The 19,697-nt window shown below is 48.9% G+C and overlaps 1 protein-coding gene across 1 annotated transcript in view; it reads left to right on the top strand.

The window, feature by feature from the left end:
- Nucleotides 1-19,697, top strand: part of LOC119400575 (DNA excision repair protein ERCC-6) — a gene marked incomplete at its 3' end in the record, with an annotated part of 295,855 nt that overhangs the window by 38,984 nt on the left and 237,174 nt on the right. The window contains 1 exon segment of the mRNA XM_037667637.2: nucleotides 10,233-10,364. Coding sequence (XP_037523565.2) covers nucleotides 10,233-10,364 — 132 coding nt within the window.

Here is a 19,697-nt window from a genome sequence, read left to right as displayed (position 1 = left end):
CGCCGCTCCAAATTATCCACTCAAATTTACATTGCAAAATACTGGAGGGCTGAAATCCTTCGAATTAAACAGGATTTCGAAATAACCTAGTTCGAATTAATGAGGTTTTACTGTATATGAAATATTTTTTACACAATGGATGCTATTTCAGATGTTTCATGTACGCTGCACTGAGCAAGCTTTGCTGTCGAAAGTACTATCGCGCTCAGTATGAGCTACATCACGCGAGCGCGTGGCCGAGTGCTCTGCAAGGTTGTACACTGGCGCCGATTATGGCATATTTTCGAGTTATCGGGAGAGAGTGTGGCTGTCCCTGTGATCGCTCATCGCCTCCACTTGCTTTCACCCTCGCCCTCGTTTTGCCCTGAGGTGATATCTCCTTCGAAAATGATAACTTCGAGGGTGAAAGCAAGCAAGTGGGGGCAATGGGCGCTCGCACGAGCAGTCATACTCTCTCCGGATAACTCGAAAGTACGCTGTGATCGGCGCCGCTGTACAACCTTGCAGAGCGCTCGGCCACGCGCTCACGTGATGTAGCTCATACTGAGCGTGATAGTGCATGTTTCTCAGTCAAATGAGTTTTGGCAAAGGCATTAGGTCACAAATGACATTAAGGCAAATGCCATTTAATTTGCCTGTGCGGCAATGTACAATTGGCATTAAATCATAAGGCCTCAGGAAGTTAATTTCGTTTTTCTGTGCCTGTGTGGCACAAGTAATATGGTGCAGCTGATGTTTGACTTGTGCCTGTGGTGCCCATTTGCGTCACACCTAAGGCACTGGGGATCATGCATTGTTAAACTGGCATGTCAGTGATGGCCTTTGCTTTCTTAGCACTAATGCAGCTCATGTGCCTAACATTGCACTATGATTCCCTGGCAGAATGAGGAATTGTTGATGTGCAGTTATAGTATTTGTGTGCAGCTGCCTTGGTGCCATTTGCTTGTATTTTTCTTAGTTTGTATAAAAGTCTCAAGTGCCTGTGTTTATGTTATCAGTTTTCCATAAATTTTGTCACCCTTGCATCTGTCAATGCTAGTGGGCCTGCTGATGACACCAACGAGAGATTATGCTCGAAGGGATAATAATAGCTTTGAAGGTGCCGTAATGCAATAATAAAGCTAAACTTAAGCTTAAAGAAGAAAAAAAAAACAATTCTTGCTAAGGCCACCAAACAGAAAGTTTGGGCTGTCTAATAGGCTGGATTTAGTTCTTGACACACCGGTCGTAACTTCCACATGATAGTTATCATTGCATCTGCATGCAACGCTTGACACTTCCTTTGTGGAAGCTTCATGTTTGGGCAGTGCCTTCCGCTTGAACACAGCATTACCTTCTGGGGACTGGTGTCTTCCCATTCCCATTTGACCTTATGTAAACTGTTTCAGAGTGGTTCTGCTGCGCTGTGAGCACTGACCGCATGTCAAGGCACACTCCTAGCTGAAAGTCAACATTCTTCCGTGGATTTGCCACATGCTACTGGAAAGCCATATGGTGTTGGCTTTGAGAGAGTTTCTGCACAGCAAGTAAAACTCGGTGCCCACTTTTTGCTGGCCTTGAAGTAATTCTGCGAAATGCCTTTCTCAGTTTCTTTTGTCTTTGCTTGTAGCAGCTCCCTAGTCAGAGCTACGTGTGCAGCCAGTGCACCAAGGCTCCTGTTCAGTCATACGAAAAACTCGCTCCTTTAGCCCTTGGAAACATCTTTTCAGGCCATTGCATGAAAAACATTGCATCCTTTTGCTTCCCCCAGCTACGAATGCTGGGCTGCACCGTAGTTCCCGATGGTCTTCTTGGCAGCTCAAATAACTTTTCTCCCAAAGGGTGCTGGGCACTGCTTTCGTCGTCGCGACATCGTGCGAGATACACTTTCGGGGAACGTGCTGATTCCTGGTGCGTCTCAAAGTTTGTGTGGCCCGATTGGCACCCGTTGAAAGAAGAAAAGCAGCCTACTGACACCATTGCGAAATGCACTGACCAACAACGAAACTGGAAGTGCATATTTGGGACTGACAACATTGGGAATATGCATGCAATAATACGAGGTACGAATTTCACACATTAGATGAAACCATCGCACTATACATAGATTGCTACAAGTACACCAGAGTCCTGCTCACAAAGAAAATGCTGTCATGGCCTATGTTCATTTCTTTTCCATGGAATGTGGTCAGCCACTTTGGTGGCGACCTCCTTTTCACAGCTGCAGTAACCCTAACAAGTGGCACCCAAAGCATGTGACAAGAAAAAAAACATGTAGGCAGCTTTGCACTATGGGTGCCAAGCCTGAAGGATCTGGGCAGCCTTCTTTGTTTCTTTCCTCCTCTGTTTCTTTCTTTCTCTCTTTTCCAGGTTCTTTCTGTCTTCTTTTTTTCTCTCATTATTTCTATTTTTCTTCCTATTATTTGCCCTTTCTTTCTATATTTCTTGCTTGCTTCCTCTTTTTATATTTTTATACGTGGCTTTGGCTGTGTTACGCCAAGCGACGGCAGCATACGACAGCATACAACAGCCTGGGCCCCTTAGAGTGCTCTGCACTTAATATCATCATCAAGGCGCTCAAAGAACAAGAGGAAGAAGACTTCTCCTTGGTGCGAGCGCACGCTCAATATGCTGCAGATGGCTATTCTATACACTCCGTTCACTGCGACTGGCGCGCCACCGCGCGGCCGTCAGCGAAGGCATACGTTGAGAGCCCGAGCAGAAGCGAACGCTTTCCCGCGCCCGCTAGCACGCAGTTGTAGGTGCTCTGTGACGCAGTCATGAACTGCTGCGTCGTCGGTTGTACCAACAGGTACACGTCGTGCCCTGCGGTAACGACGTTTCACCGTTTCTCAACTCGTCCGTGCTTTATTGGGCAGCGGCAAAAGTGGATCACGGCTGTGCGACGAAAAAAGTTAGCTTGGTTCCCGCTCCCTCTGCCGTCTCGCGTTCTGCGGTTTTGTTTTTCTTGTGCCGCTAGCATCAGTACATTTCAGCCATGACGGAACAAACTGGGGAGCCCTTTCGGCACGCGAAGATATTCAGTGCACATTTAGTTGGGGGTGTGCCGTCCAAGGATGTGTCGTCCCCGTCGCACGTGCCAACGATGTTTCCTGACGAGTATCGTAAGCGGCCCGTGCTTGCCCAAGATAAGTTGATAGTCAGCTCTCATGTCGTCGTAATGTTTCTTCTACGTCCCGTGCTTTACGTTCGCGCTGTTCCTGCAGACATGATTTTAGTGCTGGCGGAAGCGCAGCTGTTCAAGTATACAGATGGGCTAACTGGGAGTCGATCCCCTTCCCCCGAGATGCTGAGGGACAAAAATGTCAGGTGCTCACGGCTCTTCGGAAAGATCCTAGTATTAAAGTGTTGTGTTATCGTGTTTGTGCATCGTGGTGCTGACGCAGACGCGCTTCGCTATCAGCGGTGACCTGGACTCGGACTGTTGGGCTTCGTGACGTCAACGCTCGGTGTGATAGTGGTTCGAGCATGTATATAAGCAACCGGCCCTTTTTCCTTCCGGGTTGTTGACAGTTGGTTGTGTGACCGAATAAACATGTGTTGCACTTAGCCATCGTGTGCTGCCTGCCGGTCTCGCCCCTGGTTAGACGAAGATATAATAGTGGCGACGAGGATGGGATCCTGGTGAATCCGCACGGCCGACAGACGCCAGGCACTTTTGGGAGCGGAAGACTTCAACATGGCAGCGGCTGGCAAGTTCGAACCCTTCCTCGAGGACGGAGACGAGGATTTCGAATCGTACATCGAGCGGTTCGAGCACTTCCTTCGGGCGACCCAGGTGAGCGACGACCTCAAGGTTTCGGTGTTGGTTACCGCTATTGGGAAGAAAACCTATCGCACGCTTAAAAATCTACTAGCTCCCGCGAAGCCCGAGGAGAAAGAATATGCGCAACTAATTCAAGCCCTCAAGAAGCATTATGCTCCGGAACCCATGGTCATAGCGGAACGCTTCCGATTCAACCGCCGGATTCAGCAGGACACAGAACCGGTGGCGGGCTTTGCGTTGGAATTGAAGAGTCTGGCTGCCTCCTGCAATTTCGGGGCATTTTTGGATGAAGCTTTGCGGGACCGTTTCGTTGCCGGGCTGAAAGACGAGACAACGCAAGCAGAGCTTCTGAAGAGGGCCACACTGACGTTTGCAGAGGCGTGCGAACTAGCCCGAAGTATTGAACTAGCCCGTTCCGAGACGAAGAAATTCCAGCCGGAGGGGCAAGAACTGGGTGTCCACGCCGTACAACGACAAGCTCTGAGTTCAAGGTCGGGACAGCCGCGTGGAGACTACATGGAACCCAGACCAGCGAAAGAAACAACCGGTTGGGCTTGCTACCGCTGCGGAGCCACCTCCCACACCGACGAAAGGTGCCCGTTCAGGAAATACCGCTGCCGCGCCTGCAAACGAGTGGGCCACTTGGCAAGAGCGTGCCGATCGTCCGCCAGCACAGCACACTATGCGGAGGACAGTAGTGGTGAGGACAATATTTTGCTACAGAATGTATTTTCGTGTAACGAGAGTGTCCGAAACTATACTGTAAACGTACGGGTCGGGGGTCGTAATGTGCCGATGCAGATAGATACGGGCGCGTCTGTTTCTATCGTCCCCGAGACTCTCTATCAGCGACACTGGGCCGGGCGACCGTTGTTGCCGTGTAGCATAAAGCTAAAAGCCTATGGGGGAACGCCGTTAACGGTTCTGGGCAAGCTGATGATGCCGGTAGAGCACAACAACCAGACAGCGACGCTGCCTCTGATCGTTGTCCGTACGTTGCAAAAGAGTGAGACTGCGTTGCTAGGGCGAGACTGGTTGGAATCTCTTAAATTGGATTGGTTGAGTGTGGATGGGGTGGGGATCGATCGAGTAGCTAGCTTGCTTGAAAGGTTCTCGGAAGTGTTTGAACCAGAGCTCGGACAGATAACGGATTGTCAAGTAAGCTTGTTGCTGAAGGAGGGCACAACACCGGTCTTTTGTAAACCTCGACCGGTGCCCTTCGCACTCAGAGATCCCGTTTCCCAACAATTGAGGGCCTGGCAGAACGCAGGGGTGATTGTTCCCGTCCTAAAAAGCGACTGGGCCACGCCGCTGGTGGTGGTTCCAAAAGGAGACAACACGGTCAGGATTTGCGGAGACTACAGAATGACGGTGAATCCCTGCTTGCGCACCGATCATTATCCGCTGCCAGTCATGGAAGATTTGTTTGTAGCCTTGCATGGGTGCAAATATTTCACTGTGCTTGACCTTTCAACCGCGTATCAGCAGCTGCAGTTGCACCCTGACTCGCAGTCTTTGCTCACGATAAATACGCACATGGGGCTGTTTAAGTTTACGCGCCTACCGTATGGGATAACCAGTGCACCCTCGATATTCCAGGCAGTCATGGACGATGTTCTAGGAGGCCTAGATAAAGTCGCCTGCTACCTGGATGATGTGTTGATTGCCGGGGAAAGTTTTGAGGAGTGTTGGGAAAAGGTGGAAAGCGTGCTGACAAGGTTCAAGAAACGAGGCATTAAATTGCGCAAAGAAAAGTGCAAGTTTTTCGAAACATCGGTGGCGTATCTGGGTCACGTGCTGGACGCAAATGGCATTCGGCCATCCGATGATAAGGTGCGCGCTATCAAAGACGCGCCGACACCCAAGAACAAACAGGAGCTTCGAGCATATTTGGGCATGCTCAATTTTTATGGCAAATTCGTTCCGAACATGTCAGCAGAGCTGAAACCATTGTATGAGTTGTTGGGCGAAAATGTTAAGTGGCAATGGACGGACAGGGTAGCGGATACCTTTAAGAGATCTAAGGATTGGCTTATGCATCCCAGAGTACTAGCATACTACAATCCGGATCAGGAACTTGGTATGGTGTGCGACGCCTCGGCATATGGACTAGGGGCGATCTTATTTCATAAAATCGCGGGGGTCGAAAGACCGATAGCGTTCGCATCGAGGACACTAAGTCAGGCAGAGCAGGGCTACGCCCACCTGGAGAAAGAGGCTCTTGCAGTTATTTTCGGTCTAAAGAAGTTCCACAAATTTTTGTTTGGTCGAAAATTTTCCGTTTATTCAGATCACCAACCCCTTGTTGGAATTTTCGGGCATGGCAAGCCAATCCCTACAATGGCAGCAGCACGGATACAGCGGTGGGCCTTAATTCTTGCAGCGTATGACTACCGATGGGTCTACCGAAAGGCAAGCGAAATCCAAAATGCCGATGCCCTTTCACGGCTACCGCTCCGAGACAAAGCAGAGGAGTCTGAGGGCGTTTATTTCTTTTCGGTGCTAGACGAGGCTCCATTGTCGGCAAGGGAAATCAGATCGGAAACGCGTAAAGATCGATTGCTGTCCAAAGTGTTGTTTTTTACGCAGAACGGGTGGCCTGCGCATGTGTCGGACGACGATCTTTCACCATACTTCGTTCGCCGTAACGAACTGTCGGTAGACCAAGAGTGCGTAACATGGGGCAATCGCGTGGTTATACCAGCTTCGTTGCGACAGAAGGTTCTAGAAATGCTGCACGAAGGTCACCCAGGGATGACTCGAATGAAAATGCTGGCAAGGAGTCATGTCTGGTGGCCTCGCTTAACGCTAGACATAGAGCAAGCGGTGAAAGAGTGCATCACTTGTCAGTTGTCACAGAATGCGGCAGCTAGAGTGCCACTAATGTCATGGGGCTGGCCAACACGTAGATGGCAGCGAGTTCATCTAGATTTTGCGCAAAGGGACCAGCATTTCTTTTTGGTCCTAATGGACGCTCATTCGAAGTGGGTTGAGGTGTTTGTCATGACAACAACAACAAGTGAAAAGACAGTAGAGAAGTTGCGAGGTGTTTTTGCGGCCTACGGACTACCAGAGGAGATCGTGCACCGACAACGGGCCCCAATTCACATCGCAGCACTTCGCAACATTCCTGAGCAGGAATGGAATTCGTCATTCCAAATCTCCTCCCTATCACCCAGTTTCGAATGGTAGCGCCGAACGGTGCGTTCAGACCGTCAAGAAGGACTTGTTTAAACAGATACTAGACGAAGAAAGAAAAGGAGACAAGAAGTCCATGCAACATCGCATAGACCAATTTCTCTTCAGTTATCGCAACACCCCGTCCAGCACCACTGGTGAGACCCCGGCCCAGATCTTCTTGTCATGGCAGCCAAGAACCAGGCTGAGTCTGCTGCACCCGGACATGGAACAACGCATGCGCGAAAAGGGGGAGCAGGCGAAGCTCCACGCAGACCAGAAACGAGGGCCATGGAGAGACTTTTCGGAAGGCGACCAGGTTTTGGTAAAAGGACTTCCGCCCGGACGACGACAAATGGCTGTTGGGTACAATTGCTCAGCGGTGCAGCGCATGCACGTACATTGTTCGCGTCGGAGACGAGGACCGATACGTTCACGCTGATAACCTGCGACTGCGTACATTTCAGGAGAACCGGAGCTGGCTTAAGGCGGCGGGAACCGTACTGGACGGGCCGAGAGTGGAAAACAAGGGTCCGCTCTTCAGGGACACTAGAGAGCCCACCTCGACCAGCACGCCTACTCGGCTCAACGATCAGGACCAACCAGCATCGAACTTGACGTCACCAGCAGCTGAATCGGCAGGGTCTTCTACCGAGCCGTCTCCGGGCCTTCTACACGACAGCGGTCCGACGCTCGACAGTGGTCCCCATAACGGCGACCCCTCGGGACAATCAACACCGCAGCTTCGACGTTCTACCCGGTTGAGGCGACCGCCAGACCGTTACGTGCCGTGAGACGAAACCTCGTGAGGGGAGAGGAGTGTTGTGTTATCGTGTTTGTGCATCGTGGTGCTGACGCAGACGCGCTTCGCTATCAGCGGTGACCTGGACTCGGACTGTTGGGCTTCGTGACGTCAACGCTCGGTGTGATAGTGGTTCGAGCATGTATATAAGCAACCGGCCCTTTTTCCTTCCGGGTTGTTGACAGTTGGTTGTGTGACCGAATAAACATGTGTTGCACTTAGCCATCGTGTGCTGCCTGCCGGTCTCGCCCCTGGTTAGACGAAGATATAATAGATACAGAAAGACTACGGCTGGTGTAGCCGTACGGCACTCGGAAGCTTCGAGAGGTCGTGGTCCCGAAAACGTTAAAATGGATAAAAAAAGAAACAGTGGTAAACACAGGACACAGTAAGAGGAAACGACGGGACACTCACTGTGTCCTGTGTTTACCGCTGGTTCTTTTATCGATTTTGACAATGTACCAACTAGCCCAGTCCAACGCATTTTTGGTAGCGAAAATGTTTGCGCACCTCTGCGCTAGAGCGTAGCTTGGGTTACACCAGAGTTTGCGCAAATTATAAAAGCGTAGTGAGCTCGCGCAGACGACAGAGCCAAGAGCGCAAGCACTTTAAGTGGTTGATACTTGTAGTAAACAGGTGACCCTGTAATCATTCGGTGTTGATGAAACGAACAAAGTGTGCAGCATGTAGACAAATGCGCACACGGAACTAAAATCGAGGCTGTTTATTTTCATCTTAGCTCTGGCCGTCGTTGCAGTTTTCTGCGAACGCTGTTGCGCCGGAAGCGCAATGTTTGTTTCGGAAAGAAGCATAAACAACGAAAGAGGTTGTCGCGAATGAGGGAGACTGATGGTGGCCGAAGTGACCGTGCCGTCATCGGCGCCACATCACTTGAAGCGAAAGACGAAGCGGGGCCGATCGTAACACGTTTATTTCTCGCCCGCACTTCAAGCTCTTGGCATGAGCCGCGCGAGCGGCGAGGTAGAAACGATCAGGATGAGCGATGATGATGCTGCAATAAGCTCGTTGCTACGCGCGACAATTTCAAGCAAAATACTCGGTGGCTGCGAATCGACATGACACGAAGCCACCAACAAATAACCACGCCGCCCGGCCACTCGCCGAAGTTTCCACGGCGAGTGGCCGTGGATAATTCTAAATGTTCTGAGCATTTTGCAAGTACACGGGTAGTGGGCATGCACCAATAATATTCTAAGCATGAAAGAATAACAGCTTACCTCGATAGCTATGGAGTAAGCCTCTTGTGTGACGCACGCCTGATGCACTCATTTAGCCGTCAGTACTGACGACGCCGTAGCAAAGCGTTCACTCACGTCAAAAAACGTGGCCATTCTCGTGCAGGTTTTCCCCTTTTTTAATGGTGGCATCGCGGAAGAACGATCCCACTACGATATCTTTAAATCCAGCTAGAAGCACTAACGCGCCAGCCACGGGCGCTTGCGCCGCCATAGCTGTCAAAGCAATTAAGCACTGTTGTCTGCTAAGGCTCTCAACGTTGCACGCTAGCCGCACCGCAAGTGGCGCTGCGTGCGTCTTTCAAGGCGCCCTCTATAGGTCCCGAACGGAGTGTATACATGGTTTTGCCTGTGTTACGCCAAGTGATGACAGCATACGACAACCCGGGGCCCTAAAGTGCTTTGCACTTAAAAGTGCGTCTGCTTCGGAAGAAGTCTCCAAGTTTGTAAGATGCAAAAGGGGCACAATGTACGTTAACTTGTGGCCATGTTTACAGAGGCCAGACCAGCCAGTGTGTTAACACCCGTCTCACTGACAATCACGTGATAAAGATAACCATTCACACTTGTCCAACCACTGCAAAAGCTGTCATTGTGAACCTGTACTTCTTGATACTATGATTTTGGTTGCTCACAAAAACCAACACGTGGAATAACTGAGGCCTTCCATGTGAGGAGATGAGAGAGTTCGTTTCAAAAACTGGCCATTTCTGCTTCTAGAAGTGACCCATCTAACTGACAAGAATTTTACCTGCTTTAGCACCGCGTAACCTTCTTTGTGTACGATTTTATTCTGAATGCACTTGCCTGCTCAGTTGCATTCGCTAAGACTTTAATGTAAACATAAATATCCACAAAAATGATTTGTAGTAAAGAAACTTATGGCGCATTACATTCTGCGGCCACCTCATGGGGAATAAAAAATTTTTCGTTACGGTCGAAATTTCATTTTATTAGCAGGATTCGACTGTTGTTTCATATCTTCAAAAAACGTTAAATCATTTCTCTGGCGCTTTCTTCCAGGAAAGTAAGTTTGAGAAAACACACTCTGTATTCTGTAATGATTTTTAATCCAGAAATATGTGGAGGCTGAGCATGATGTCTGTGCAGTGAGTGCGAGTGTTCAGAACAGCTTTTTCGCGTTTGTGGTGATCCTAATGAAGTGGTCTCATTTTTGGATGTGGTTGAACCATGTCTCGTAACTAACCACGGCAGCCTGCTTCTGTACCAGGGAACAGCGGCGGCTGAAGCTTGTGGAGAAGCACAGGAGGATCGTGGAAGACGAGGGAAGTGACTCTGAGAGCGCCGTTGATGTGGATGACGAATTTCGGGTGCCCAAGGAGATCTGGAACAAGTTGTACAGGTAGGGGCTTAATTTTTCTCTCTTTCGTGGCAGCGTTGTGCTCATCATTTGCCGTAGACTGCTAGAGTATTTCCAAAGTGCGAAACCAAAATAATCTCTTGGAAAAAGCTCTCCTGAATTCACAGCAGTCTGTGTGTAGATGATGATCCGTTCACATTGAACATCCACAGAAATTAATTGAAAAAGATCTTGTACCATTGCTCTGATATCTGCAGAGGTTGACCATCAAGGATAAATATGTCAAACTACTGCCATAAAGTATCACGGAAGCGCCCACTTCCGAAACGCCAGAGTTCTGAACATTATATGTTAAGCGCCCACCCCTCCAAAGTGTCTGCATCAGCCGAAATATTCACCCCGTTTCGGCACTCCTACATTGTTGCCAGGAAGATTGAAGTTGTCAAGTGGCACAGGGCTTCGGGAAAGAATATGATGTTGCACCTATTGGCATTTCAGGATACAGAGAGTAAATAATTTGCGATCTAAGTATGCCACCTCAGCTACGGCAGGCCGAAGATGAAGTGCGAGCTCGTCGGTGGCAGAAGAGCTGGATGACGCCGTTCAGTGACGGATGCGTTAGTGCACCCCATCATTTACCATTTCAAAATAAACATCCTTTCTTCGATTCGGTAGCCACTGTGCTGCTGCCTTCTTGGTTTTTGCTGCTTTGACCAGACCCATATCTAGATTAACGCAATTTCAGCGGAAGGGGGCTGTGTGCTTCCGCACTCAGTTCGAGGCAATTACCGTAAAAACGAATATAGGTCGGACCCCCCACTTCTAAATACTGAAAATCAAAAAAAAAAAAAGAAAAAAAAAGGGAAAAAAGTACGTGGAACGGCCAAAGTATCAGAAGGCGCCTTTACCGTAAAACAAACGCAATTTCAAATGTTGCGCAGTGAAAATGCCATTTATTTACACGTGTGTTTACACGTAAGTTCCACATGGCAGAAAGCCAAAAGATGGGCTCAAGCATTATCCTCGTAAAACGTCATAACCGTCTTGACAGCGTTAATTTGGATGCACATTGAGGTCCCGGGTTGCAATCACGACGCGAGCGTGGCTCCCGGTTCAACTGTGCAACCTTAGTCTCCAGCTCTAGGTACGTTGTGCTCTGGCACCGAAACGAAGCTTTCTTCTGATCGCTGCTTGTCGTGATGTGATCCTTTGGCGTCCGCCAACAGCGAATGCTTCTGTGGTGCACTGGATCTGCCCGCTGATCATAGCCATAGGTGCCGTAACCAGAGCTGCCGGCATAGCAGGAAGCAACAAAGAAATAGTATCTGGTGAGATTGGAGAACACCCGTGCAAAGATAAACTTTCAGTTATTGTTTGTGACTCACGGCTCCCGCTCGGGTTCACGTGCACTAGCGTCCCAACACAACTTTCACACTTCAGAGCAGTTCAGACCATTTCTTCGTGCCTTTGCAAACTCGATCACTGTTTTCTTGAACGCTACAGTGAACTTTCGTTGGCCACCGATCAAGAACAAGAAAAAAAGCACCTGGGAGCCCAAATAGATTCACAAGACAACTACTATTACAACAACAAAAGTGCAAAATGAGACCGCCCACGGCACAAGGCTGTAGTAAACAAAGCGATGCCGATGGTTGCGATGGCAATGGAGGCTGTTGACTTCAGTTGCCCGTAGTGGCCAGACTTGCAAAGTTTTTTTGCCAATGATCGGTATATAAGACTGGGGCCGACTTTCTGAAAAAAAATTCGACCTATATTCCGGTTTTTACAGTACATTATCTCCAATTCCGGATATTGTTGTAGCACTGGAACTTGGGACCTGAGCAGATGTAACTGTACAGTTAAACTTCTGTGTAGCAACGTCTGTAAAGTGGGCAACTTGATTCATTATATTGAAACTTTGTTCAATTGAACATTGACCTTTTATACTAAAACTATAGTTGCGGCCCATCCAAAAAAGAAATGCCGCTCCATGCCATAGGTCGGCAAACTCACTCGTGAGTCGACTCACTCAGATTCACTCAGACTCGGACTAGGCCGTGAGTCTGGGTCTGAGTGATTCCGGGTGAATAATGCAGTGCAGACCACTTATAACGTAACCGCATATAGTGCAGGACCGGTTATAATGCGGTCTTTTCCGACTCCCGTTTACCCTCCCATAGAACCGCATGTATACGCATACCGCTTATTGTGTAGTCCCCCCAAGATGAAATACCGTTTATAATGCGGTTGCGAGAAAATATTTCTGACAGACGCGGTAGCGAGTGCGGTTCTCAAAGGAGGTACGCCGCTGGGGAGGGAGCGACGAGGTCGTTACGAAGGGCGAGGGCACGCACAGTGAACGAACGAGGGGCGGAGGGAGGAAAAAGACCGCGGCAGCATTGTGCGGGCTCGCCGAGTAGGGAAGGATGGTGGTTGCCTAGAAGACGGAGTAGCCTTGCCGATCGCGTCCTCATCAAGTGCGCTTTAAAGTAAGTTTCCTGTCGGGAAAAGCGTCATCGTTATCACACTTGCTACAGATATCGCGTTTGCTACCTCTTCCGCAAATTGAAAAGATTTGCGGCTTCATGACGCGAGCTTTCGCCTTTTCTGCCAGTGCGCGGACTTAAACAAGCTTGGCGGGCTTTTGTCGCCGCTGATCTCCCAGCCGCGAACATAAACCGCACAAACTTCGTATCATGCGCGCTGTTCTTGGGTTAGTGCTTGAGTGCGATCTTTTCGACGTCCGAACTTCATGTTGTCTTGGAGAAACTTCCCACGACAACATGCTGAACCGCACGCTAGGCCTAATCAGCGTTGGTTGCTTTTCGCTAGCGCTCGCGGGCGATTAAAGTTGCGGTTTGGTGCGGAATCAACGAAACTTTTTGCGATGGCTGCACTTGAAGGGAAGCGAATCATATCGTTAATGAAAACGAGGGCATGGTTGGCACATGCAACTCTCGAATGGTGGTTCCGGATTCGATTGCAATGTCTTGGACATCGCGTGTGTGCTCGTGAAATCGAACGATCGGTACCGCTCAGCACGTGAAATTTCGGTCGCGATTCGACATGGTTTCTGTGTAATGCGCATACCTCGAGGTGGCCTGAAACGTAGTCGGCGAATTTCCGCGATGGCACTTTGTTTTGTTTGCTTTTTCCCCCCGTGTTCATTTCGTTGGCAATGCGGGTCTTTGGCGGTTAATTTTTGAACATTCGGAGATTTAAGTGGTTGTAAGCGCCCCAAATCGCATATGTCGATTATCGGACACGCGAGGCTACATGCTCAACACGTTTTCCGCAAGTGCAGCCTTTGTAGAAGGTTGTTTTGGTTATAGTGCGGTACCGCTTATAGTGCGGATATTCGCGACTCCGGCGACTTACGTTATAAGCGGTCTATACTGTATTATGGTGGGTTTGAGTCCGAGTGAGTCCGGCTGAGGAAAATTTTAATGAGTCTGAGTCTGAGCGAGTCCAATTAAAGAAAACATTGCTTAAGAAATATTGAATAAGGACCTTGCTTTACACTCAAAAGTTTGCGGTTGTTTCCCAACGTTGAAGAATACGGTAGTACTAGTAGGTCGCGGAGATACCAAACTGGAACGTGAAATCTTTGAAGTTGATGAAGGTTGTGGACCCGACACATGCGTGAGTGTCGCTTCAGTTGCTTTATTAATTAAAGAAGTGCATTTCATTAATGGCCACTTTTAAGTGCGTTTCCTTTCGGCATTTCTTTAGTCATATCTTCTTTTTAGCTTTTAGTCTTGTTTTTTTCCTGTTATAGGTATTCAACTGTGTAACCACTTTCCACCTATCATTCGGTCGTTCTGGTGTTTTCTTTTTCCACGGGTTGCTGTTGTCACGGGGTTGTATCTTGCGCCCGGCTCTGTTGTTTGTTGTTGGTTTTGGTGCAGATCATTGGAAGCCTTGCACACATTGTCTAGCTGCGGCTATGTTTTCAATGCGGCTATGCTTCATCCTGTGTGTCTCCTTCTTTTGTCTCGTCCATCGCGCTTAATTTTCACCAAGTATGCTCCATCACCAACTGGCCCTCACCTCGAGTCTGCTAAAATATTGGTGAGTCTGAGTCCGAGTGAGCCCTAAATGCAATCTATATTTCTTGAGTGAGTCTGAGTGAGCTCCACCTGTTATTGCCTACCTATGGTCCTATCTACTCATGTTCAGCATTACTATGAGCCTTATACAGGCTTAAGTTTATACTCAAGTAGATTTACCTATATCTCACCGCAGTAGCATTCATGTGCCATCTCAATATTTATTGATCAGAGGCGTGAGTGGGGGGGGGGGTGCCATGACTTCCCCCGCTAATTCTATGGGAAGTTCATGATATAAATATCTGCGTGAGTTGCATATTTGATGAGAATGTCCTTACTGGATTGAAAGCACTGGCACCTCATATAAGACGGTACAAGATCAACTGGTGTATCGTAGAGCACCGATTATGTGAGATATTGGCGTTAAAGAGTATTGATACTGTGATAGAAAAAGCAAATTTTACGCTAATGGACTCATGAGTCGACTCACTCAGGCTCACTCAGACTCGGGTCAAGTCATGAGTCTGAGTCTGGCTGAGTAATGTGCTGGTGAGTTAGAGTCTGAATAAGTGCGGTTGAGAAAAAATTTAGTGAGTCTGAGTCCGAGTGATTCCGGCTGAGGAGAATTTTGGTGAGTCTGAGTCCGAGTGAGCTCCAATTTTTTTGCCGACCTATGCTCCATGCTGCTCCAAACTGTGATCTCTGTTAGTAACTGCTCCGAACCTGCTCCAAAATGGCGCTGGGAAGCTGAAAACAGCTAACCTTAGCCACGTGATCGTCCAGCATGCCTAAACGAAACCAGAAGCAAGCCGAATAGTACTATCATCCTAGTATGCTAGTATGCAGATTGTATACTGTTTGTATACTAACATATTGACAATGCCGCAAGTACTGGCATGCATACGAGCACATATGCGTGACGTCGCACGGAGCAGACGAAGCAGCGACGCGAAACACGTCACGTGAACAGGGCGCGAAACGCTCGCAGCGCCCCCACTTTTTGGGAGACAGCGAGCGGCCACGCCGCTTCCGTGGCGATCCCGTGCAGTTTTCCAACTGGCTCCATCTAGTAACGTTGGCTTAAGCCTTAATGCTTCGTCCTACGCCTACCAGTTAGTGCGTACCCTGCGTACCGCGATAACTTTTTGTGCCATAAAATTTTAGTGTGCCGCTGAACTACCCGACGCCACAATGTGCCGCCAAGTTTTCCGTCTTCTCGAGAAGTGCGTAGATCGGTCGATCACCGATTCCGACTTCCGTGCGATTGCGGCGCCTTTGCTTCGGAAAAGAAGCATCGGGAAAGAACATAGGTGAGGCGGCGGCCACCAACGAACCTGCCAGCATGACTTATCGCCGACAACCTTATCACAATAAGTATCGTCAGATATCTGCTTGGGCACGCGTGCGGCACAGCACTACATTAAGCCTACTGCACGCATTTAATAGGCGACAACCTGAACGTGCTGGGCCGCCGATCCCTGCCGCCTCGTTGTGCGGGGCCAACGTTTCTAGAAACAGGTCAGTTTCGCAGCTACCCATAGACGCTTGCTCTCCGAAGTGGACGCGACGGCCGACGCAAGAACTAGCGGCGCTGCAGTTCCATCTTGCATCATGCCTCACGCGTCGTCTGCTACAACACCCATGTGACCTGTCGTCGCTGCAGCTTTCGGCGGCCGTGACAGTCGATATTCCAAGATTTAAACTTTTTCAATAACCTCGACTGTTTTAAAAAGCGATTATTTCACAAGCTAAGCTCCAGGAACATCAAAAGATAATCAAACGTGACCTATAATAATGGTACAATGTCACACGTCTAGCTGTCCTCTCCCGCGAATATTCCATTGCCGTCAACCTGTGTTTAGCCACAACGATGGAGCAGTGGTTACGGTGCTCGGCTGCTGACCCGAAGGTTGCGGGATCCATCATGACTACGGTGGTCGCATTTTTTTCTGTGGAGGTGAAAATGACACTGGCTCATGTACTTAGATTTGTCAGACTAAGCAAGTCGTAAAACAGAGGACCGTTGTTAATTTTCGGGCAAATTAATTCTGATTTCTTGAGAAAGGCGTACAACATGAACTATGGTTGATCACGGTACCTGATTTTATTCCCTGAGCCCTGTTAGGCGACTTGTATCGAAGGTAGTCTTCACGATTCTGGTGGGATTGATGTTCAGGAGATATTTCTTGCAAGTCTCTGCCCTGATTCGGAGAAGTGATGACCAGTGTTCGTTTCCGAGCCGCTCGTGCAACACGCGCATCAAGGTGACATTCTTCAGCTTTGTCCCTTTCACACGTGCTAAATCGAAAGAACTGCTTCCCAAGCGATCACTGTTCGCAAACAGTCACGCACGAAGTGCGGAGAAAGTGAGCACAGAGAAACGTGCAACGCTTCGCAAGCTGCTACTCCACGCGCGTCTGAGATCGCTGCGGCAGGTGCGTCGCCTCCGCGATTAGCTTCGGCAACGCGCCATTGAGAGCAACGGTGCGTTGCCGTATCCGATCCCGGGGGCCACGGCAAGTAAAGCAAAATGGAGCAGCAGTGCCGTAAGTTCACGCGTCGGCCGCCTGTGCCGGAAAGCGAGTGGAGCTGCGAAACTGTACTGGTTCTAAAAACGTTGTGCGGGGCCGTGTCAAGCGCGTGCCGCTTTGTAGATACAAAAGCAGCTCGCTGTTGTGGAGTTGAACGTTGCTGGTCGCGGGCGACGAGAAACCTCTTTGCATTGACGCTACCACGCTAAATGCATGCGTACGGTACAGCAAGCGTAGCGCTGTTGTAATCATACTGCACGCTTTTATGGGGCGACCACCCAAATGCGCTTCCGTCCGCTGCCAGGACCGCTAGAGCGTTGCGGAGTGCGCATCGCTTGCAGGAAGTTCGTCATCGCAGCGTTAACCGAACAAGCTACTCGCCGCATCTGTGCACGATCTGGAGCGAAGGGGGTACGAAGAACACTCCCGTGACAAATGCGTGCGTGCGTCACGGCAGGCGGTCCGGCAGTAACGGCATGAGCCGAGAAGGCGACGTGCTGCACGCAACTAGCAAGGAGACGATCGGCTCCATGCAGCCGTACCGTGTTTCACTGGAACTGTGTCACTTTTTGTTTAGTAGCAGATCGCAGGTACAGACGCACACACATATATTGCGGAAAGCCGACACTGTCCGTTCTGCCACTGTGTCGGTCACTGCGTATGCCAGACCCTGTAATAGTTCAGGCTCCTTCGCTTGAGCGCTATCGGCACTATCGGAGGGTTGGGCGAGAGTACCAGAATCTTTTCTCCTCTTTGGCAAAAAGAAAGAAAAGGCTTTGCAGTGGGTACTTTGGGCAATATTTGCTGTGGCACTGTATCTATTCCTCTGCTGGCGGCGATGGCATACGCGAGGAGATGCAAATCTTTACTTGGTGGTTAATGCGTACTTCGTTTAGTGCGTTCCCAGCAGGTACGCATTAACGAGGTTCCACTGTGTATCATTTCTGCCACAAGTACTGGTATTTTAAATATATCGCTCATCTTACTTAGTGTTCAATGACCATCCATCTGCTTAATTATTTGTTCCTTGCAATTTGCAGTGATTATTGTATGTGCATTATGTTAAATAATGAATATTAATATTTATGAGATGCTTAAATGATGCCTTAAACTGCAGGAGTCGTTTAGAATATTTTGCCATGTGCTACAAAACACCGATAGCTGCTCCAAACTAGAATCTTTTCTGCTCCGAAAACACTCGTGGCTTCTCCAAAGCAGCATTTTTTCTGCTCCAGAATCTGCTCCAAAAAGGCAAAATCTCACTTCCATCACTAGTTGCCCAAGAATTCTTTTTCGTGCGCACAGTGCCCTCAAGAATATTCGAATAATACCGTACTGTGAACACGACTATTTTTAAAGGGGTACTGACACAATATTTCGCGGCCGAGATAGCCTGCGGGATCGATTCCGGAGAACATGCGTATATCATCTGCAAAATACCAACAGCGAATATAACTTGGAAGTTATTTTAAATGAATTTTGAAGTTTGCGTGAGCGATCGACATCCTCACGCTACTGAGACCCTCAAAGGGGACCCTTGGGGACCCCCTACTTTCTTCACGTGACCACGCTGCAACAAGTTATGATGACGTCATAGCCGCCATGTTTTTTTGCTGCGTTTGCTCCAGCAGCCTACTTCTCGGCGGCTGCTCGCGAACCGTGCGGAAGTGCATCACAGTTCTGTGTGCTGACGTGATCGAGCGCTGCACTCGCTAGGTGGTGATAGTTGCACCCGGAGGCTTGTCGTTTTTGAAACCGAAACTGACACTGGTCGGTAATAAGGAGCCTGTAATTAATTATCTGTCACATGCTGCAGCAAACGATGTGCCGTGTTATGACTAACAGGCCCCCAGCAACACATTGCAGCAAAAAAACGCGAGGCCAAAACTTTTGTGTCAGTACCCCTTTAACACTTTCGTGATCACACCTATTCCCATTGATAGTATGTTATCAACGAATACAAATTCAAATTCTGGGGCTCTCCGAGCATGTTTGGACAGCTAGCATCATCCAAAGGGTAAAATAGGAAGTATTTTATCAGTTTTTTTTTTTCCGCTGTGGGGAGATTTTTAAAGCTCACCTTCGCAGTCGAGAAGGCGAGCACCCACGGTTTCGGTTATGGCGTCGACGTTGCTCGCCGATGCTCCACGGGAACGGCGAACTTCGAAGGATTTCAATGAATCTGAGCTGGAATCTCTGCACGATGGTAGACACAGAAGACGACTTCGATTCGTCAGACTGCAGTACAGACTGCTTGTTCCACTGTCATTCGATACCCTATGCTTTAGCATCAATCATTTCTGTGGTAAAAAAAAACATATTTCCTGGACTACCCAAAGACAACCGATTTTTCTGCACTCACGAAAGTGTTAATAATGTAAAAAAAAATTAACAGTTTTGTGTAACCAGAATCATGGGTTGATGCAGCACCTGCAATGTCCTGTTCAGAGAAGTTGTACGTTGTGCCAATATAACTGAAGCACTAGCGCAATGTGGCAATAAGGCTTAAGCTAAGCCGTTGCAGCTGTTCTGCTGTGGCGCCATGTCATCAAGTGTGTTGCACGGAGTGGTGAGACAGCGATGCAATCATATTCACCTAAGCGAGCTCCTTGCTTCTTTCAGCTCAATTCAGTGAAAGGGCAACATTGAACAGTATCACGTCACAAAAGCATGGGAGCTTAAGCCTGAAATCTCGTGAAAGTGAGGCGACAACCTGAATTATGGCACCTCTGTTTACAGTTTCCACACGTTCTGTTTTGTGATGTCAACCAATACCTGTCATGGCATCGCAAATT

The sequence above is a fragment of the Rhipicephalus sanguineus genome, chromosome 7 (assembly GCF_013339695.2).
Source record: "Rhipicephalus sanguineus isolate Rsan-2018 chromosome 7, BIME_Rsan_1.4, whole genome shotgun sequence".
In the NCBI taxonomy this organism is placed as follows: domain Eukaryota; kingdom Metazoa; phylum Arthropoda; class Arachnida; order Ixodida; family Ixodidae; genus Rhipicephalus; species Rhipicephalus sanguineus.
This window is presented reverse-complemented; position numbering and strand designations above follow the sequence as displayed.